This window comes from Stegodyphus dumicola, chromosome 5 (assembly GCF_044657685.1).
Source record: "Stegodyphus dumicola isolate Sdum_Otavi_A_Nest chromosome 5, ASM4465768v1".
Classification (NCBI taxonomy): domain Eukaryota; kingdom Metazoa; phylum Arthropoda; class Arachnida; order Araneae; family Eresidae; genus Stegodyphus; species Stegodyphus dumicola.
This window is the reverse complement of record NC_140772.1, coordinates 2222388-2244162: the sequence shown is the minus strand read 5'-3', so window position 1 is coordinate 2244162 and position 21775 is coordinate 2222388. Positions and strand designations below refer to the sequence as shown.

At 44.8% G+C, this 21775-nt stretch overlaps 1 protein-coding gene across 7 annotated transcripts in view; it reads left to right on the top strand.

Moving 5' to 3' along the window:
* The window catches only part of LOC146997012 (transcription factor unc-3-like), a 98782-nt gene that overhangs the window by 66133 nt on the left and 10874 nt on the right, over nucleotides 1–21775 (top strand). For 6 of the 7 annotated variants that reach the window (XR_015041067.1, XR_015041066.1, XR_015041064.1 and 3 more), the window contains exon 3: nucleotides 19447–20333. The exons of the other annotated variant lie outside the window; for it this stretch is intronic. Coding sequence is in view for 1 of the 6 variants with exons in the window: in XM_085816438.1 (XP_085672564.1) it covers nucleotides 19447–19462 (16 nt within the window). In the remaining 5 variants the exon portion in view is untranslated. Of the gene's footprint in view, nucleotides 1–19446; nucleotides 20334–21775 lie in introns of those variants that run through there. 7 annotated transcript variants of the gene reach the window in all.

The window sequence follows — 21775 nt, the reverse complement described above, 5'->3', positions numbered from 1 at the left end:
GAGTGTGTTAGTGTGTGTGTGAGAGTGTGTGTGAGTGTGTGTGTGAGAGTTTGAGTGAGGGTGCGTGTGAGAGTGTGTGTGAGTGTGTGAGGGTGTGTGTGAGAGTGTGTTTGAGAGTATGTGAGTGTGTGTGAGGGTGTGTGTGTGTGAGGGTGTGTGTGTGAGAGTAAGTGAGTGTGTTTGAGTGTATGTGTGTGTGTGTGAGAGTGTGTGGGTGAGGGAGTGTCTGTGAGGGTGTGTGTGTGAGGGTGTGTGAGAGTTTGTGTGAGGGTGTGTGTGTGAGGGTGTGTGTGAGTGTGTAAGAGTGAGGGTGTGTGAGGGTGTGTGTGTGAGGTTGTGTGAGAGTTTGAGTGAGGATGTGTGTGTGAGTGTGTGTGAGGGTGTGTGGGTGAGGGTGTGTGTGTGAGAATATGTGAGTGTGTGTGAGAGTGTGTGTGGGAGTGTGAGTGAGTGTCTGTGTGACTGTGAGAGGGTGTGTGGGAGTGTGAGTGAGTGTCTGTGTGACTGTGAGAGGGAGTGTGTGAGGGTGTGTGGGTGAGGGTGTGTGTGTGAGGGTGTGTGTGCGATAGTGTTTGAGAGTGTGTGAGAGTGTTTGAGAGTGTGTGAGAGTGTGTGAGAGTGTGTGAGCGTGAGGGTGTGTGTGAGTGTGTGTGAGGGTGTGTGTGAGGGTGTGTGAGAGTGTGTGAGAGTGTGAGAGTTTGAGTGAGGGTGTGTGTGTGAGTGTGTGAGGGTGTGTGTGGGAGTGTGTGAGTGTGTGTGAGCGTGTGTGAGGGTGTGTGTGAGTGTGTGTGAGGGTGTGTGTGTGTTTGAGGGTGTGTGAGGATGTGTGTGAGGATGTGTGAGGGTGTGAGAGAGTGTGTGAGTTTCTGAGTGTGTGAGGGTGTGTGAGAGTTTGAGTGAGAGTGTGTGTGAGGGTGTGTGAGAGTGTGTGAGTGTGTCGGAGAGTTTGAGTGAGGGTGTGTGTGTGAGAGTGTATGTGTGAGAGTGTGTGAGAGGGTGTGTGTCTGTGAGAGTGTGCAAGTGTGTACGTGAGTGTGTTAGAGTGTGTGAGTGTATGTGAGAGTGTGTGAGGGTGACTGTGAGAGTGTGTGAGATTGTGTGTGAGGGTGAGTGTGTGAGTTTGAGTTAGGGTGAGTGTTGGAGTGTGTGAGGGTGGGTCTGTGGGTGAGTTTGTGTGTGTGTGTGTGTGTGTGTGAGAGTGTGTGAGAATGTGTAAGTGTGTCTGTGAGGGTGTGTGTGTGTGAGAGTGTGTGAGGGTGTGTGAGTATGTGTGAGTGAGTAAGTGTGTGTGTGTGTGTGTGACTGTGAGGGTGTGTGAGTGAGGGTGTGTGTGTGAGGGTGTGTGTGAGTATGTGAGAGTGTGAGTGTGTGAGAATGTGTGTGAGATTGTGTGTGTGTGAGGGTGTGTGAGTGTGTTTGAGAGAGTGTGAGAGTGTGTGTGTGTGTGTGAGGGTGTGAGAGGGTGTGTGAAAGTGTGTGTGAAAGTGAAAGTGTGTGGATGTGCGTTTGTGAGAGTGTGCGAGTGTGTGTGAGGATGTGTGAGGGTGTGTGTGAGGGTGTGTGTGAGTGTATGTGAGAGTGTGTGTGAGGGTGTGTCTGTGAGGATGTGTGAGAATGTGTGAGTGTGTGTGGAAGTGTGAGTGTGTGTGGGAGTGTGAGTGTGTGTGAGAGTGTATGTGGGAGTGTGAGAGAGTGTGAGTATGTGTGAGTGAGTGTGTGGGTGAAGGTGTGTCTGTGAGGGTGTGTGTGTGAGGGTGTGTGTGTGATAGTGTTTGAGAGTGTGTGGGTGTGTGCGAGAGTGTGTGAGGGTGTGTGAGAGTGTGTGAGTGTTTGTGAGAGTGTGTATGTGAGGGTGTGTGAGTGAGGGTGTGAGAGTGTGTGGGTGAGGGAGTGTGTGAGGGTGTGTGTGTGAGAGTGTGTCAGTGAGGGATTGTGTGAGGGTGTGTGTGTGTGAGAGTTTGAGTGAGGGTGTGTGTGTGTGAGAGAGTGTGTGAGGGTGTCTGAGAGGGTGTGTGGGTGAGGATGTGTGTGAGGGTGTTGGTGTGAGTGTGTGTGTGTCTGTGTGAGGGTGTGTGTGTGAGAGTGTGTGTGAGTGTGTGTGAGTGTGTGTGAGTGTGTGTGAGGGTGTGTGAGGTGTGTGAGGGTGTGTGAGGGTGTGTGAATGTGTGTGAGTTTGTGTGAGTGTGTGTGAGAGTGTGTAAGTGTGTGAGAGTGAGAGTGTATGAGTGTGTGTGAGAGGGTGTGTGAAGGTGTTGTGTGAGGATGTGTGTGTGAGGATGTGTGAGGGTGTGAGAGAGTGTGTGAGTTTCTGAGTGTGTGAGGGTGTGTGAGAGTGTGTGAGTGTGTCAGAGAGTTTGAGTGAGGGTGTGTGGGTGAGGGTGTATGTGTGAATGTGTGTGAGAGTGTGTGTGAGGGTGTGTGAGAGGGTGTGAATGTGAGGGTGTGTGAGTGTGTGTGAGAGTGTGTGAGTGTGTGTGAGTGTGTGTTCTTGTGTGGGTGAGGGAGTGTGGGTGAGGGTGTGTGGGTGAGGGAGTGTGTGTGAGGGGGTGTGTGTGTGAGAGTGTTTGAGAGTGTGTGTGAGAGTGTGTGAGTGTGTCGGAGAGTTTGAGTGAGGGTGTGTGGGTGAGTGAGTGTGTGTGAGGGTGTTGTGTGAGGGTGTGTGTGTGAGAGTGTCTGAGTTTGAGTGAGGGTGTGTGTGTGTGAGGTTGTGTGAGAGTGTGTGGGTGAGGGTGTGTGGGTGAGGGAGTGTGTGTGTGTGAGAGTGTGTGCGAGAGTTGAAGTGTGTGTGAGTGTGTGAGAGTGTGTGAGTGAGGGTGTGTGAGAGTGTGTGAGTGTGTGTGATAAAGTGTGAGACTGTGTGTGTGAGTGGGTGTGTGTGAGGGTGTTGTGTGAGGGTGCGTGTGAGTGTGTGTGAGAGTGTGTGTGAGAGGGTGTGAGGGTGTGTGTGAGAGGTTGTGAGTGTGAGGGTGTGTGAGTGTGTGTGAGAGTGTGAGTTTGTGTGAGTGTGTGAGTGAGGGTGTGTGGGTGAGGGAGTGTGGGTGAGGGAGTGTGTGTGAGGGTGTGTGTGAGAGTGTTTGAGAGTGTGTGAGTGTCTGTGAGTGTGTGTGAGAGTGTGTGAGTGTATCTGAGAGTTTGAGTGAGGGTGTGTGAGAGTGTGTGTGTGACTGTGTGTGTGAGGGTGTGTGAGAGTGTGTGAGTGTGTCGGAGAGTTTGAGTGAGGGTGTGTGGGTGAGGGAGTGTGTGTGAGGGTGTTGTGTGAGGGTGTGTGTGTGTGAGAGTGTGTGATTGTGTGTGATTATGTGTGAGAGTGTGTGAGTTTGATTGAGGGTGTGTGTGTGTGAGGTTGTGTGAGAGTGTGTGGGTGAGGGAGTGTGTGTGAGGGTGTGTGTGTGAGAGTGTGTGTGAGAGGGTGTGAGGGTGTGTGTGAGAGGTTGTGAGTGTGAGGGTGTGTGAGTGTGTGTGAGAGTGTGTGAGTTTGTGTGAGTGTGTGAGTGAGGGTGTGTGGGTGAGGGAGTGTGGGTGAGGGAGTGTGTGTGAGGGGTGTGTGTGTGATTTTGAGTGAGGGTGTGTGAGTGAGGGTGTGTGGGTGAGGGTGTGTGGGTGAGGGAGTGTGGGTGAGGGAGTGTGTGTGAGTTGTGAGTGTGTGTGTGTGTGTGAGTGTGTGATTTTGAGTGAGGGTGTGTGAGTGAGGGTGTGTGGGTGAGTGTATCTGAGAGTTTGAGTGAGGGTGTGTGAGAGTGTGTGTGTGACTGTGTGTGTGAGAGAGTGTGTGATGGTGTGTGTGAGGGTGGGTGGGTGAGAGTGTGTGTGTGTGAGGGTGTATGTGTGAGAGTGTGTGTGTGAGGGTGTGTGTGTGAGGGTGTGTGAGAAAGTGTGAGAGTGTGTGTGTGAGAGTGTGTGTGTGAGTGTGTGTGTGTGGGGGGGGTGTGAGTGGGGGTGTATGAGTGTGTGAGAGTTTGAGTCAGGGGGTGTGTGTGAGGGTGTGAGAGTGTGTGTGAGAGGGTGTGAGGGTGTGTGAGAGGTTGTGTGTGTGAGGGTGTGTGAGTGTGTGTGAGAGTTTGTGAGTGTGTGAGTGTGTGAGTGAGGGTGTGTGTGTGAGGGTGTGTGAGTGTGTGTGAGAGTTTGTGAGTGTGTGAGTGTGTGAGTGAGGGTGTGTGTGTGAGGGTGTGTGGGTGAGGGAGTGTGGTTGCGGGTGTGTGTGTGCGGGTGTGTGTGTGAGGGTGTCTGAGAGTTTGTGAGTGTGAGTGAGTGTGTGTGAGAGTGTGTGATTTTGAGTGAGGGTGTGTGTCTGTGAGGGTGTGTGTGTGAGAATGTGTGAGAGTGTGTGAGAGTTTGAGTGAGGGTGTGTGTGTGGGTGTGTGAGAATGAGAGTGTGAGAATGTGAGAGAGTGTGAGAGTGTGTGAGTATGTGTGAGTATGTGTGAGTGTGTGTGTGAGAGTAAGTGAGTGTGTTTGAGTGTGTGTGTGTGAGTGAGAGTGTGTGAGGGGGTGTGTGTGAGGGTGAGGGAGTGTGTGTGAGGGTGTGTGAGGGTGTGTGAGAGTTTGAGTGAGGATGTGTGTGTGAGGGTGCGGATGTGTGTCTGTGAGGGTGTGTGTGTGTGTGAGAATGTGTGAGTGTGTGTGAGAGTGTGTGTGGGAGTGTGAGAGAGTGTGAGTATGTGTGAGTGAGTGTGTGTGTGACTGTGAGAGGGTGTGTGTGAGTGTATGTGAGAGTGTGTAGAGTGTGTGAGGGTGTGTGTGTGTGAAGTTGTGTGTTTGAGGGTGTGTGTGAGGGTGTGTGTGTTTGAGGGTGTGTGTGAGTGTGGGTGTGTGTGTGAGAGTGTGTAAGTGTGTGAGAGTGAGAGTGTATGAGTGTGTGTGAGGATATGTGTGTGAGGATGTGTGAGGGTGTGTGAGAGTGTGAGAGTGTTTCGGAGAGTTTGAGTGAGGGTGTGTGAGAGTGTGTGAGTGTGTCCGAGAGTTTGAGTGAGGGTGTGTGTGTGAGGGTGTATGTGTGAGAGTTTGTGTGTGAGGGTGTGAGGGTGTGTGTGTGAGGGAGTGTGTGTGAGGGTGTGTGAGTGTGTGATGGTGTGTGTGTGAGTGTATGAGAGTGTGTGAGATTGTGTGTGAGGGTGAGTGAGAGTGTGTGAGTATGCCTGAGTGTGTGTGTGAGCGTGTGTGTGTGTGTGAGGGTGTTGAGGGTGAGAGTGTGAGAGTGAGTGAGTACGTGTGTGTGAGAATGTGTGTGTGAGAGTGTGTGTGTGAGGGTGTTTGAGGGAGTGTGAAAGTGTGTGAGAGTGTGTGACTGTGAGGGTGTGTGTGAGGATGTGTGTGTGAGATAGTGTTTGAGAGTGTGAGTGTGTGTGAGAGTGTCTGTGAGTGTGTGTGTGTGAGGGTGTGTGGGTGATAGTGTTTGAGAGTGTATGTGTGTGTGGGGGGGGTGTGTGAGGGTGTTGAGGGTGAGAGTGTGAGAGTGTGTGAGTGACAGTGTGTGTGTGAGGGTGTGTGAGGGAGTGTGAAAGTGTGTGAGGGTGTGTGTGTGAGAGTGTGTGAGTAAGTGTGTGTGTGTGACTGTCATGGTGTGTGTGAGTGTGAGTGAGGGTGTGTGTGTGAGGGTGTTGTGTGAGGATGTGAGGAGGGTGTGTGAGGGTGTGTGTGAGGGTGTGAGAGAGTGTTTGAGAGTGTGTGTGTGAGGGTGTGTGAGAGTTTGAGTGAGGATGTGTGTGTGAGGGTGTGTGTGTGAGAGTGGGTGTGTGAGGTTGTGTGAGGGTGTGTGTGTGTGAGGGTGTGTGTGAGGGTGTGTGAGTGTGTGAGTGTGTGAGGGTGTGTGTGTGATTGTGTGAGAGTGTGTGGGTGAGGGAGTGTGTGTGTGGGTGTGTCTGTGAGGGTGTGTATGTGGGTGTGTGTGTGAGTGTGTGTGTGAGTGTGTGTGTGAGGGTGTGTGTGTGTGTGAGAGTGTGTGGGTGAGGGAGTGTGTGAGAGTTTGTGAGTGTGTGTGAGAGTTTGAGTGAGGGTGCATGTGAGAGTGTGTGTGAGGGTGTGAGTGTGTTTGAGAGTGTGTGTGAGGGTGTGTGTGAGTGTGTGCGTGTGTGTGAGGGTGTGTGTGAGAGTGTGTGTGAGTGTGTGAGGGTGTGAGTGAGAGTGTGTGTCTGTGTGTGAGAGTACGTGAGTGTGTTTGAGTGTATGTGCGTGTGTGTGAGAGTGTTTGAGAATGTGTGAGATTGAGTGGGTGTGTGTGTGTGAGAGTGTGTGGGTGAGGGTGTGAGGGTGTGTCTGTGAGGGTGTGAGGGTGTGTGTGTGTGACTGTGAGGGTGTGTGTGAGGATGTGTGTGTGAGAGAGTGTTTGAGAGTGTGAGTGTGTGTGAGTTTGTGTGTGAGGGTGTGTGTGTGAGGTGTGTGAGGGTGTGTGAGAGTGTGTGAATGTGTGTGAGTGTGTGTGAGGGAGGGTGTGTGAGGGTGTGTGAGGGAGTGTGAAAGTGTGTGAGTGAGGGTGTGTGAGTGAGGGTGTGTGTGTGAGGGTGTGTGAGTGTGTGAGTGTGTGAGGTTGTGTGTGTGAGGGTGTGTGTGTGAGGGTGTGTGAGTGTGTGAGAGAGTGTGAGAGTGTGTGAGTGTGTGAGGGTGTGTTTGTGAGGTTGTGTGTGTGTGAGGGTGTGTGTGTGAGGGTGTGAAAGAGTGAGAGTGAGAGTGTATGAGTGTGTGTGAGAGAGTGTGTGAGTTTCTGAGTGTGTGAGGGTGTGTGAGAGTGTGAGAGTGTTTCGGAGAGTTTGAGTGAGGGTGTGTGTGTGAGAGTGTGTGAGTGTGTCAGAGAGTTTGAGTGAGGGTGTGTGTGTGAGGGTGTATGTGTGAGAGTTTGTGTGTGAGGGTGTGAGAGTGTGAAAGTGTGTGAGACTGTGAGAGTGTGTGTGTGTGAGGGTGTGTGAGGGTGTGTGGGTGAGGGTGTGTGGCTGTGGGAGTGTCTGTGAGGGTGTATCTGTGAGATTGTGTGTGTGTGTGAGGGTGTTGAGGGTGAGAGTGTGAGAGTGTGTGAGTATGTGTGAGTGAGTATGTGTATGTGAGAATGTGTGTGTGAGGGTGTGTGAGGGAGTGTGAAAGTGTGTGAGGGAGTGTGAGATTGTGTGAGAGTGTGTGACTGTGAGGGTGTGTGTGAGAGAGTGTTTGAGAGTGAGAGTGTGTGTGAGTGTCTGTCAGGGTGTGTGTGTGTGAGGGTGTTGAGGGTGAGAGTGTGTAAGTGTGTGAGTGACGGTGTGTGTATGAGGGAGTGTGAAAGTGTGTGAGGGTGTGTGTGTGAGGGTGTGTGTGTGAGGGTGTGAGTGTGTGAGAGTGTGTGTGTGAGGGTGTGTGAGGGTGAGAGTGTGAGAGTGTGTGAGTATGTGTGAGTGAGTAAGTGTGTGTGTGAGTGTGTGAGGGAGGGTGTGAGGGTGTGTGAGGGAGTGTGAAAGTGTGTGAGGGTGTGTGAGAGTGTGTGACTGTGAGGGTGTGTGTGTGAGAGAGTGTTTGAGAGTGTATGTGAGACTGTGATGGTGTGTGTATGAGTGAGGGTGTGTGTGTGAGGGTGTGTGTGAGGGTGTGAGAGTGTGTTTGTGTGTGAGGGTGTGAGTGTGTGAGAGAGTGTGTGTACGTGAGGGTGTTGTGTGTGGAGGGTGTGTGAGGGTGTGAGAAAGTGTGTGAGTTTGAGTGTGTGAGTGTGTGTGTGGGTGAGGGAGTGTGTCTGTGAGGATGTCTGTGAGGATGTGTGTGTGAGGGTGTCTGTGAGGGTGTTGCATGAGGGTGTGTGTGTGAGGGTGTTGTGTGAGAGTGTTTGAGAGTGTGTGTGAGGGTGTGTAAGAGTGAGAGTGAGGATGTGTGTGTGAGTGTTTGAGTAAGGTTGTGTGTGTGAGTGTGTGGATGTGTGTCTGTGAGAGTGTGTGAGTGTGTGAGGATGTGTGAGGGTGTGTGTATGTGAGAGTGTGTGTGAGAGTGTGTGAGTGTGGGTGAGGGTGTGTGAGAATGCGTGAGTGTGTGTGAGAGTGTGTGTGGGAGTGTGTGAGGGTGTGTGGGTGAGGGTGTGTCTGTGAGGGTGTGTGTGTGGGTGAGGGAGTGTCTGTGAGGGTGTGTGTGTGAGGGTGTTGGGGATGAGAGTGTGAGTATGTGTGAGTATGTGTGAGTGAGTAAGTGTGTGTGTGTGTGAGGGTGAGGGTGTGTGTGTGTGTGTGACTGTGAGGGTGTGTGTGAGAGAGTGTGAGTGTGTGTGAGTTTGTGTGTGAGGATGTGTGTGTGAGGCGTGTGAGAGTGTGTGAATGTGTGTGAGTGTGTTTGAGTGTGTGTGAGTGTGCGTGAATGTGTGTGAGAGTGTGTGTGTGAGGGTGTGTGATGGTGTGTGAGGGTGTGTGTGTGAGAGAGAGTTTGAGAGTGTGAGTGTGTGTGAGAGTGTGAGTGTGAGTGAGGGTGTGTGTGTGTGAGGGTGTGTGAGTGTGTGTGAGAGAGTGTGTGAGTGTGTGTGTGAGTATGTGTGTGTGTGAGGGTGTGAGAGAGTGTGAGAGGGTGTGTGAAAGTGTGTGTGTGTGAGGGTGAAGTGAGAGTGTGTGTGGGAGGGTGTGTGTGTTTGAGGGTGTGTGTGTGAGGGTGTGTGTGAGAGTGAGGGTGTGTGTGTGAGGGTGTGAGAGTGAGAGTGTATGAGTGTGTGTGAGGGTGTGTGGGTGAAGGTGTGCGTGTGATTGTGTGTGAAATTGTGTGAGTATGTGAGAATGTGTGAGGGTGTGTGAGTGAGGGTGTGTGTGGGTGAGGGAGTGTGTGTGAGGGTGTGTGTGAGAGTGTGTGAGTGTGTGCTAGAGTGTGTGAGTGTGTGAGAGAGTGTGAGAGGGTGTGTGTGTGAGGGGGTGTGTGAGTGTGTGACAGAGTGTGAGAGAGTGTGTGTGTGAGTGAGGGTGTGTGTGTGTGAGTGTGTGAGGGTGTGAGTGTGTTTGAGAGTGTGTGTGAGTGTGTTTGCGTGTGAGGGTGTGTGAGTGTTTTTGAGAGTATGTGAGTGTGTGTGAGGGTGTGTGAGAGTGAGTGTGAGTGTGTGAGAGTGTGTGTGTGAGGGTGTGTGAGAGTGTGTGTGTGAGGGTGTGTGAGAGTTTGAGTGAGGGTGTGTGTGTGAGGGTGTGTGTCTGTGTGTGAGAGTACGTGAGTGTGTTTGAGTGTATGTGTGTGTGAGAGAGAGTGTTTGAGTGTGTGAGATTGAGTGAGGGTGTGTGTGTGAGGGTGTGTGTGTGAGAGTTTGAATAAGGGTGTGTGTGTGAGTGTGTGGATGTGTGTCTGTGAGAGTGTGTGAGGGGGTGTGTGTGAGTGTGTGTGGGTGAGGGAGTGTGTGAGGGTGTGTGAGAGTTTGAGTGAGGATGTGTGTGTGAGGGTGTGTGTGAGTGTGTGTGAGGGTGTGTGTGTGTGAGGGTGTGTGTGAGTGTGTGTGAGGGTGTGAGAGTGAGGGTGTATGAGTGTGTGTGAGGGTGTGAGGGTGTGTGGGTGAGGGTGTGTCTGTGAGGGTGTGTGTGTGATTGTGTGAGAGTGTGTGAGTGTGAGAGTGTGTGGGTGAGGGAGTGTGTGTGTGGGTGTGTCTGTGAGGGTGTGTGTGTGAGGGTGTGTGTGTGAGAGTGTGTTAGTGTGTGTGTGAGAGTGTGTGTGAGGGTGAGTGTGTGTGAGTGTGTGTGTGAGAGTGTGTGGGTGAGGGAGTGTGTGAGAGTATGTGAGTGTGTGTGAGAGTTTGAGTGAGGGTGCGTGTGAGAGTGTGTGTGAGTGTGTGAGTGTGTGAGTGTGTGTGTGTGTGTGTGTGTGAGGGTGTGTGTGTGAGTGTGTGTCTGTGTGTGAGAGTAAGTGAGTGTGTTTGAGTGTATGTGTGTGTGTGAGAGTGTGTGGGTGAGGGAGTGTCTGTGAGGGTGTGTGTGTGAGGGTGTGTGAGAGTTTGTGTGAGGGTGTGTGTGTGAGGGTGTGTGTGAGTGTGTAAGAGTGAGAGTGTGTGAGGGTGTGTGTGTGAGGTTGTGTGAGAGTTTGAGTGAGGATGTGTGTGTGAGTGCATGTGTGAGTGTGTGTGAGGGTGTGTGGGTGAGGGTGTGTGTGTGAGAATATGTGAGTGTGTGTGAGAGTGTGTGTGGGAGTGTGAGTGAGTGTCTGTGTGACTGTGAGAGGGTGTGTGGGAGTGTGAGTGAGTGTCTGTGTGACTGTGAGAGGGTGTGTGTGAGTGTATGTGAGAGTGTGTAGTGTGTGAGTGTGTGTGAGCGTGAGGGTGTGTGTGAGTGTGTGTGAGGGTGTGTGTGAGGGTGTGTGTGAGGGTGTGTGAGGGTGAGTATGTGTGTGTGAGGGTGTGTGAGGGTGTGTGTGTGAGGGTGTTGTGTGAGGGTGTCTGTGAGGGTGTGTGAGAGTGTGTGAGAGTTTGAGTGAGGGTGTGTGTGTGAGTGTGTGTGTCTGTGAGTGTGGGAGTGTGTGAGGGTGTGTGTGAGAGTGTGTGAGTGTGTGTGAGCGTGTGTGAGGGTGTGTGTGAGTGTGTGTGAGTGTGTGTGAGGGTGTGTGTGAGGGTGTGTGTGTTTGAGGGTGTGTGTGAGAGTGTGTGAGTGTGTGTGAGAGTTTGAGTGAGGGTGTGTGAGAGTGTGTGTGTGTGAGTGTGTGTGTGAGAGTGAGTGAGGGTGTGTGAGAGTTTGTGTGAGGGTGTGTGAGAGTGTGTGATGGTGTGTGTGAGGGTGGGTGGGTGAGAGAGTGTGTGTTGAGGGTGTGTGTGAGGGTGTATATGTGAAGGTGTGTGTGTGTGTGAGGGTGTGTGTGTGAGTTTGTGAGAGTGTGTGAGTGTGTGTAAGTGTGCGAGAGAGTGTGAGAGTGTGTGTGAGAGCGTGAGAGAGTGTGAGAGTGTGTGAGTATGTGTGAGTGAGTGTGTGAGTGTGTGTGTGTGAGGGTGTGTGTGAGAGTGTGTGAGTGTGTGTGTGTGAGGGTGTGTGTGAGTGTGTGTGAGTGTGTGTGAGGGTGTGTGTGAGGGTGTGTGTGTTTGAGGGTGTGTGTGAGAGTGTGTGAGTGTGTGTGAGAGTTTGAGTGAGGGTGTGTGAGAGTGTGTGTGTGAGTGTGTGTGTGAGTTTGAGTGAGGGTGTGTGTGTGTGAGGTTGTGTGAGAGTGTGTGGGTGAGGGAGTGTGGGTGAGGGGGTGTGTGTGTGAAAGTGTTTGAGAGTGTGTGTGATATTGTGTGATTTTGAGTGAGGGTGTGTGTGTGAGGGTGTGTGGGTGAGGGAGTGTGGGTGAGGGAGTGTGTGTGAGGGTGTGTGTGAGAGTGTTTGAGAGTGAGTGTGTGTGAGTATGTGTGAGTGTGTGTGAGTGTGTGAGGGTGTGTGTGTGAGGTGTGTGAGGGTGTGTGTGAGGTGTGTGAGGGTGTGTGAGAGTGTGTGAATGTGTGTGAGTGTGTGTGAGTGTGTGTGAGAGTGTGTAAGTGTGTGAGAGTGAGAGTGTATGAGTGTGTGTGAGAGGGTGTGTGAAGGTGTTGTGTGAGGATGTGTGTGTGAGGATGTGTGAGGGTGTGAGAGAGTGTGTGAGTTTCTGAGTGTGTGAGGGTGTGTGAGAGTGTGAGAGTTTGAGTGAGGGTGTGTGTGTGAGGGTGTGTGAGAGTGTGTGAGTGTGTCAGAGAGTTTGAGTGAGGGTGTGTGGGTGAGGGTGTATGTGTGAATGTGTGTGAGAGTGTGTGTGAGGGTGTGTGAGAGGGTGTGAATGTGAGGGTGTGTGAGTGTGTGTGAGAGTGTGTGAGTGTGTGTGAGTGTGTGTGAGTGTGTGTGAGTGTGTGTGAGTGTGTGTGGGTGAGGGAGTGTGGGTGAGGGTGTGTGGGTGAGGGTGTGTGGGTGTGTGTGTGAGAGTGTTTGAGAGTGTGTGTGAGATTGTGTGATTTTGAGTGAGGGTGTGTGTGTAAGAGTGTGTGGGTGGGTGAGGGAGTGTGGGTGAGGGAGTGTGTGTGAGAGTGTTTGAGAGTGTGAGTGTGTGTGAGTGTGTGTGAGGGTGTGTGAAGGTGTGTAAGGATGTGTGTGTGAGGATGTGTGAGGGTGTGAGAGAGTGTGTGAGTTCCTGAGTGTGTGAGGGTGTGTGAGAGTGTGAGAGTTTGTGTGAGGGTGTGTGTGTGAGGGTGTGTGAGAGTGTGTGAGTGTGTCGGAGAGTTTGAGTGAGGGTGTGTGGGTGAGGGAGTGTGTGTGAGGGTGTTGTGTGAGAGTGTGTGGGTGAGGGTGTGGGGGTGAGGGAGTGTGTGTGTGTGAGAGTGTGTGCGAGAGTTGAAGTGTGTGTGAGTGTGTGAGTGTGTGAGAGTGTGTGAGTGAGGTTGTGTGTGAGTGTGTAAGGGTGTGTGGGTGAGTGTGTGTGAGGGTATGTGTGAGGGTGTATGTGTGAGGGTGTGCGTGTGAGGGTGTGTGAGAGTGTGTGAGTGTGTGTGATAAAGTGTGAGACTGTGTGTGTGAGTGTGTGTTTGTGTGTGGGTGTGTGTGTGGGGGTGTGAGGGGGTGTGTGTGAGGGTGTTGTGTGAGGGTGCGTGTGAGTGTGTGTGAGAGTGTGTGTGAGAGGTTGTGTGTGTGAGGGTGTGTGTGTGAGTTGTGAGTGTGTGTGTGTGTGTGTGTGTGAGTGAGTGATTTTGAGTGAGGGTGTGTGAGTGAGGGTGTGTGGGTGAGGGTGTGTGGGTGAGGGAGTGTGGGTGAGGGAGTGTGTGTGAGGGTGTGTGTGTGTGTGTGATGGTGTGTGTGAGGGTGGGTGGGTGAGAGTGTGTGTGTGTGAGGGTGTATGTGTGAGAGTGTGTGTGTGTGAGGGTGTGTGTGTGAGGGTGTGTGAGAGTGTGTGAGAAAGTGTGAGAGTGTGTGTGTGAGTGTGTGTGTGGGGGGGGTGTGAGTGGGGGTGTATGAGTGTGTGAGAGTTTGAGTCAGGGGGTGTGTGTGAGGGTGTGTGAGGGTGTGTGAGTGTGTGTGAGAGTGTGTGTGAGAGGGTGTGAGGGTGTGTGAGAGGTTGTGTGTGTGAGGGTGTGTGAGTGTGTGTGAGAGTTTGTGAGTGTGTGAGTGTGTGAGTGAGGGTGTGTGTGTGAGGGTGTGTGGGTGAGGGAGTGTGGGTGCGGGTGTGTGTGTGCGGGTGTGTGTGTGAGGGTGTCTGAGAGTTTGTGAGTGTGAGTGAGTGTGTGTGAGAGTGTGTGATTTTGAGTGAGGGTGTGTGTGTGAGGGTGTGTGTGAGGGTGTGTGTGAGAGTGTTTGAGAGTGTGTGAGTGTGTGAGAGTGAGTGAGGGTGTGTGAGAGTTTGTGTGAGGGTGTGTGAGAGTGTGTGTGTGTTAGTGTGTGTGTGAGAGTGTGTGATGGTGTGTGTGAGGGTGGGTGGGTGAGAGAGTGTGTGTGTGAGGGTGTATGTGTGAGGGTGTGTGTGTGTGAGTGTGTGTGAGTGTGTGTGTGAGTTTGTGAGAGTGTGTGAGTTTGTGAGAGTGTGTGAGTGTGCGAGAGAGTGTGAGAGTGTGTGTGAGATTGTGTGTGTGTGAGGGTGTGTGTGTGAGAATGTGTGAGAGTGTGTGAGAGTTTGAGTGAGGGTGTGTGTGTGGGTGTGTGAGAATGAGAGTGTGAGAATGTGAGAGAGTGTGAGAGTGTGTGAGTATGTGTGAGTATGTGTGAGTGTGTGTGTGAGAGTGTGTGAGGGTGTGTGTGGGAGTGTGTGGGAGTGTGTGTTTGTGAGTGTGTGAGTGTGATTGAGTGCGTGTGAGAGTGTGTGAGTGTGTGTGAGTGTGTGTGAGGATGTGTGTGTGAGGATGAGTGTGTGAGTATGTGTGTGTGAGGGTGAGGGTGTGAGTGTGTGAGTGTGTGTGTGTGTGAGTGTGAGTGTGTGTGAGGGTGTGAGTGTGTGATGGTGATGTTTGAGTGTGTGAGAGTGTGTGAGGGTGTGTGTGAGAGTGTGTGAGAATGTGTGAGAGTGTGTGTGAGTGTGTGTGAGTGTGAGAGAGTGTGAGAGAGTGTGAGAGAGTGTGTGAGAGTGTGAGAGTGTGTGAGAGTGTGTGAGAGTGTGTGAGAGCGTGTGAGAGTGTGTGAGAATTTATTACAGATATTACAATGTGTATAATATGTGGATGTTACAATGTATATATACAATGTATATTACAGATGATATAATAAGTGGTGTATTTAATTACGGCAAAGCAGTGTGTTATCTGCCTAAAGGGGGGTGCCTTCGTGGAGGACTTTCTAAGGGAAACTGGCTCGTATACACGTTACACATGAGGAAAACCACGAAAACACCCATGCAGCCAGCCCGTTCGCGGGGCTCGAAACTCGAACCGAACTACCAGTGTTCAGCGACTTTACCGCTCGGCCGCTGGTGGGCCAGATGATATAATAAACATCACGCGGAAGATCTAATATGTCTCATAAACGGTTAAAAACTACACAAAAAGCTTTTTTTAACTTCTAATTGTTTTGTTCTAATTGTTGTATGTATAATATGTCGATTACACAGTAATTATTTTAATTGATTCAATATTTATGATACCTAATATTGAAACGATTTTCTAAGATTAAACGATAAATTTTGACACTTAATGTATTAAATAAAAATATCTGTTGTGACATCACATGACTTCCCTGTACAGAATATTAAATTATACCCATTTTTTCTTGCATTTCATTTAAAATTATTGGATTGAATTAAATCTACTTTGTCGATATCGCGTGAACCACAACAGAATAAATGCACTCTTTAAAATTCACTATATTTGTTTACCATAGCGACACTCTGGCCGTAGGTTCACTTAACAGCGTTACATTTCTTTCATTTTTTAACTCAGAATACACAAAATTTATATCATCTTAAGAATTATCTAATCGTTGCCCCATTCAAATACTATAATAAATCTAAAACGATGTATAAAAGAAATTAAGCAAAGAACAACAACAAAAAAGAAACAACTTTTCACAGACGATCGAGTATTTCTTATTCAATTAATTCAGTTCTCACTTCGCGACAAGGCAAAAATACATTAAAACTCAAGATGCCTGTATTGAAAATTCTGAAGTAAATCTTAAACACTTATTTCCTCGAATAAATTCCAGAATGATTTCATGAATGATTTCATGATTTCCAGAATGAACATGATTTAATTCGCAATAGTAAAAGAAGGCGTTATTGCAAAGCTTACTTTCTCTAGATTGGCAACAAATCTACTATTCTGCTCTTTCAAATGTAAACAAGCAATGGCCGCCATGAAAAAAATTATTAGGCTTAGCGACACTTAAACACCTTTTAAATTGTTGATAATTCTAAAAATATTGTATACAGATTTACTAAAGCAAAAAATTTTAAAACAGTTTTTGCGACAACGATTTTTTAAATCGAACATCTGTTTTTAAAACAACAGCGATATTTTAAAGCAAAAAATGCACAATTTACAAACATGTAAGAATAAAGAAACCGAGATCACTGAGCCGAGTAACAGAGTGGATATATATATATACATATATTTATATACTTTTGGTGCAGCCGATTGCAACCAAAATACGAGGTGTACATCTACATTTTATAGCAGTCCTATATACAAAATTTTAACGTTCTGAGGCTACTCGTTTCTGAGTTATGCGAGATACGTACGTACATACGTTCGCACAGACGCAACGAAAAATTCTCTTCAGAACTCATTTTAAATAAGTTTTTAAATTTTGGGGGGAGACTCCTTACGTACAGATGTCACGCAGAAACATCGTTAAATTGGATTCGATAGCGGTGAAAATGGATATTTGCGTTGAAATATGATGCCTGAAATTTTTTGCTAATACGATACTTACTTTTTACTACGTTCTGTCTCAATTTTAAAATTTCCTTCCCTTCCCCTTTTATCATAATTGTACTTTTACTTACTTCCTACGAAATCAGAAGATTTAATGGATTCATTTTTGATATCTGACATGTGAAACTCGGGAGCAGGCACACTTTTGCACGAAAAATAGTGTATCGCATTTTTTGTTTTAAAAATGAATAACTTCAAGTTAAGGTTTTTATGCCTTTAGTTAATCTGAACGCAATTGTTGTAGAATTATCAACAAACTAAAACTTGGAGAACTAATAAAGCGACCATTTGTTTACATTTGAAACTCTTAGTAGAATAGTTAGTTAAGTCAGTTTGCACACCAAATTGGGTGCCTTTCTTCCAGCTGGGACCAAAGTAAACTTTCAGTTTTGTGCAACGAAAAATTTATCTTCATGTGTGGTGGCTTATTTTTGCTTAGCTACTATAATTTTAATTGTAAAAATTGTTTTTTCAAACCGTTTTTTTAATTGCATTTTGGTATTTTACGTTTTTTTTTTTTTTTTTTTTTTTTTTTTTGTATTTTACAATTTTTAATGAAAATTGTTTTAAGTTTTTATGATATAAGAAATCTGATGTGTACACCACATGACTTCCTTGTACGGAATATTAAATTATACGTATTTTATTTAAACTTATTAGATTGAATTAAACCTACTTCGCCGACAGCGCATAAACCACAATAGAACAAATGCATTCTTTAAAATTCACTTTGTTTACCATAGCGACACTCTGGCGCTAGGTTTACTTAACAGAATTATATTTCATTCATATTATAACTCAGAATGCACATAATGTATATCATTTAAAGAATTATCTAATCGTTGCCACATGTTCTATTCAAATACTATAATAAAGCTAGAACTATGTATAAAAGAAATTAAGCAAACAAAACAAAAAAAAAACAGTTTTCCACAGACGATTGAATATTTCTCATTTAATTAATTCAGTTCTCACTTCGCGAGAAGGCAAAAATACATAAAAACTCAAAATATCTATATTAAAAATTACGAAGTAAATCTCAAACGCTTATTTCCTCGAAAAAATTCCAGAAAGAATTAAGCATGATTTAATTGGCAATAATAAATGAATGCGCTATCTTTGTTGTTGCGAAACTAAGTTTCTCTAGATTGGCAACAAATCCACTAGTCTCCCGTTTCAAATATAAACATCAATGGCAGCCATTAAAAACAGGCTTACCGGCAATTAAACAACTTTAAAATTGCTCATAATTCTAAAAATATTGCACACAAATTTACTAAAGGCATAAAATCCTTAACCGGAAGATAAAAACAACATAATTCAATCATTTTTAAATCAAAAAATGTACAATTTACAAACATATAAGAGTAAAGAAACTGAGATCACTGAGCCAGGTAATAGAGTGGATATATATATATATAAATATATTTATATACGTTTGGTGCGGCCGATTGCAACCAAAATACGAGGTGCACATCTACATGTTATAGCAGTCCTATATACAAAATTTCAACTTTCTGAGGCTACTCATTTTTGAGTTATGCGAGATACGTACATACGTTTGTAGAGACGCCACGAAAAATTCTCTTCAGAATTCATTTTAAAGCAGTTTTATAATTTTTTTGAAGGAAAAGAGTCTTTTATTCTGTCCTTACGAACAGATGTCACGCAAAAACATCGTTAAATTGCATTCGATAGTGGTCAAAATGGATATTTTCGTTGAAATATGCTGCCTGAAACTTTTCGCGATTACAATACTTCCTTTTTACTTCGTACAAGGAAGTAAAAAAAGGTCTATAGACTTTCTTCCTAAAATTAATTCAGCAGGAGTTTTCTGAGTCATATCGTGGGTCATTGTGCGTAGTGCAAACGTGACTTCGTGTAGTGAAATCGGCCGAATCATCCCAAAGTCTGTGATAGTTTTTTCGTTAAATTTTATGAACCTCTGAAGAAATTTTTATAACTAACTACATAATTCGTATACCTTGAGAAAATGTACTTTGCTGTTAAGTTTTTACTGTATAAAGCATCGTCTGCTATTCCAATAAAGTTCTTAATAAAATAAATTATTGCAATTGCAATGCAGTAATGTTTGTCCACCCTATTTTACTAACATTAAAATGAGCTTCAAAATAGCACTAAAATAAGCTAATTTAATTAGATTAAACAAGAAACATGTAAACAGGAAGTTTCAAAGAATTTTAATTAGGAAATGCAGAAGTTTGCTTCGGAACCGTTCATAATGTATTTAATCGTATTTTCAAAGTTTAATGCAAAAGTTTATTTATGAACGGCGCATAATATTTCTTGAAATCACTTGACCGATTCCGTATCCCGTGACAGTAAACGTTCTCTTAATATTCAGAGAGCATTCCTCACTTGAATAGAACATGCCAATGTAAAATTAGGCAGAAAATGCAATCTTAGTTTGGCGTAAGTGTATTGTTACAGATTTTGTATTTAGTTAGATGTTTTTAGTAGAATTCTAATTAAATTGGTTTACATTCCAGTGCAATGCAGAACGAAACATATTTTTAAAGAAAGCTACGTCGGAAATTGTAATTGACTACTGTATTAGCTGTAAACGTAATTTTACTCTTTTGCTTTCCAGAAATCGAGAAAACAGACATTATCATAACTTTCTCGTGCCCGATTAAAATACTTTAAAAAGTCAGATAGAAACATCGCAGAACAAATTGAAAATCTATATCAAACTCAGATTTTTTGTTTTGGCCCAATCTTAAATGATTGACCGCTTCCTAAGCGACATTTTTCTGGCACTTGACAAATTTTATAATCTGTTTGCTCATATTTTTAGCGATTTTATTTCAATTTAAAAAATATATTCCACACTTTGATCACGGTCACCGACCTGTTGATCACAACAAACGAAGTATTTTCTGTGTTAACGAGCAGGACTTGGGCGATTCTATAACAACATCCGAATTATATCATTAACCTCGATAATATGAACCGCAGTCTACTGTTCTAAGATAATCAAGTCAATTATAGAAACTGATTTATTATTAGTCCAAAGGAAGAATTTGCACAGAAGGATTATTAATTTCTTTTCGGCATTTTGTGTCGATTCACTAAAAGCGTTGTTTCACTTTTTAAATTCTTGCCACGAAATATTAGAGCCCTGTATTATACTTAAAGAAATTAAATAATGCATTTCTCGCATTGTGATAAACAACGTTACCTAGAGCCGTCCAATTTTGAATAACGTAATCCTCCAACGAATATGGGCATGTGGAAGTCCAAATTTGGAATTTGTTTTATTATCGACTTCATATTTTGTAAAACGTTTTTTTACAAAATATTTTTGATTAACAAACTCGAGGGTTTCAAAGCGAGCAATGGCATCGTTGTACAAAAAGAACATTTTTATCTTCAACGCGCGAGACTGTGTATCGAAAATTCTAAAGATATGCTCATTTTAAAATTATTTTGCGATATTGCTGTTGAACTGAATTTTATGATTTAAGTGCGAAGAACATGATAAATAAAGGTAACACAAAATATTAGAAAAACGCCCCTTTCAACGTAATTTAAAATCCGAAACCTTTCAGATTTTTTTTTTTTTTCAATTCTTATGTAAAATTTATTCTATTTTATTTATTAGTTCGTTACATTCCGAGTTCTCGTAGCATTCTTTGTGTTTTATCTTTAAATTAAATTTTCTTTAAAATAAATTTCATTTTCAGGGCAAAGCGGAAATGAAGACCTATTGGCTAATTAGCCACGATCCATCATCTGGTAAGAGACGGAACGTAGCTCGCGGAATGATAGTTCCACCTCCGCTTTTCAATATACGTGAATCAGAAAATAGAAGACAAAGTCCCAAAACAGAATTCTCCCATCGGACGACTCCAGCTCAAATCTACCGCTCTGTAGACGACGGCGTACCTTTACCTAACGACTCTGTTCCTGGAAAATCGTATTTCTTTGGATATCACAAGACAGTCCCCGCATACCAAAACGTCTAAATCCATCGGCTGTCGTTGCAACACGCGACGCTTCGCAGTCAGAACCATGGGATGGGAATGAATGGGGTTTTAATATGGCCTTTGATGATTCAAACCCAGACATCCTGGAGAGTTCAGATGAATGGTTTTGACTCTTCTGAAGCACCAAGAAGACTTTCTAGTAATTACAAACCTAATATCAAAGTAGCATCACTGACAGCTGCAGACGATGCGTACAAACGTCTTATTTATGCAAAGAGGAAGCAGGTTGAAAACTTGAGAAAATTTAAAAAAAAGAAAAAAAAAAAAAAGAAAAAAAATCCTTAATGGAAGAGGTCGTGGTCTGCAGACAAGTTTGACCTCTCAAAGGAGTCTTTGAAGGAATGGTTAACAAACCTTTTTTACCACAAGTTTGCATGCTCAAGTTTCTGAGCTCAAAAGACAAGAATCAACTGTCGGGCCACTTCAGACAGTGAAAGAGAGCGATATAGAAGAAAGCGTAGTGTAATATGTTTGTACCTGTGCTAACTAAATATATCTGTGATATATCCGTGGCAGTTTCGGTTCGTACATACAGTTTTATTCGAAGTAAATGTGTTTTTGTTATCTAAAACTCATAAGTAAACTTATTTCTTACATTCTTTTCATTTTTAAAATTTTACATATTTTTTCCTTTTCACATTTTTACTTTAATGACAAAAATTAAAGTTGTTTTTGAAGTTTAACTTTTTATCTTCGCTTTTTGTTTTAAAAAAAATCTGATGTGTACTTCCTTGTACGTGATGACTTCCTTGTACGGAATATTAAATTATGCGCATTTTTTCTTGCATTTCATTTAAACTTATTAGATTGAATTAAACCTACTTCGCCGACAGCGCATAAACCACAATAGAATAAATGCATTCTTTAAAATTCACTTTGTTTACCATAGCGACACTCTGGCGCTAGGTTTATTTAACAGTATTATATTTCGTTCATATTATAACTCAGAATGCACAAAATTTATATCATTTAAAGAATTATCTAATCGTTCCCACATGTTCTATTCAAATACTACAATAAAGCTAGAACTATGTATAAAAGAAATTAAGCAAAGAAAACAAAAAAGAAACAGTTTTTCACAGACGATTGACTATTTCTCATTCAATTAATTCAGTTTTCACTTCGCGACAAGGCAAACATACATAAAAACTCAAAATATCTGTATTAAAAATTACGAAGTAAATCTTAAACACTTATTTCCTCGAAAAAATTCCAAAATGGATTAAGTATGATTTAATTGGCAATAATAAATGAAGGCGTTATCTTTGTTGTTGCGAAGCTAAGTTTCTCTACATTGGCAACAAATCCGCTATCTTGCTGTTTCAAATGTAAACAAGAGCAATAGCCGCCATCAAAAACATTATTAGGCTTAGCGGCACTTAAACAATTTTAAAATTGTTGATAATTCTAAAAATATTGTATACAGATTTACTAAAGGCATAAAAACCTTAACCGGAAGATAAGAACAACATAATTCAATCATTTTTAAAGCAAAAAATGTACAATTTACAAACATATAAGAGTAAAGAAACTGAGATCAATGAGCCGGGTAACAGAGTGGACATATATATAAATATATTTATATACGTTTGGAGAGGCCGATTGCAACCAAAATATGAGATGAACATCTACATGTTATAGCAGTCCTATATACAAAATTTCAACGTTCTGAGGCTACTCGATTTTGAGTTATGCGAGATACGTACATACGTTTGTAGAGACGACACGAAAAATTCTCTTCAGAATTCATTTTAAAGCAGTTTTATAATTTTTTTGGAGGTTTTAAAGCAGTTTTATAATTTTTTTGGAGTGTTTTATTCTGTCCTTACATACAGATATCACGGAAATACATCGTTAAATTGCATTTGAAAGAGGTCAAAATGGGATATTTTCGTTGAAATATGCTGCCTGAAAATTTTCGCGATTACCCGGAATTTCCTTTTTTCCTTCACTTCCTTTTTACTTCGTACAAGGAAGTAAGAAGAGTTTTTAAATTTACAATTTATTTATTTTGCAAAAGTTAAGA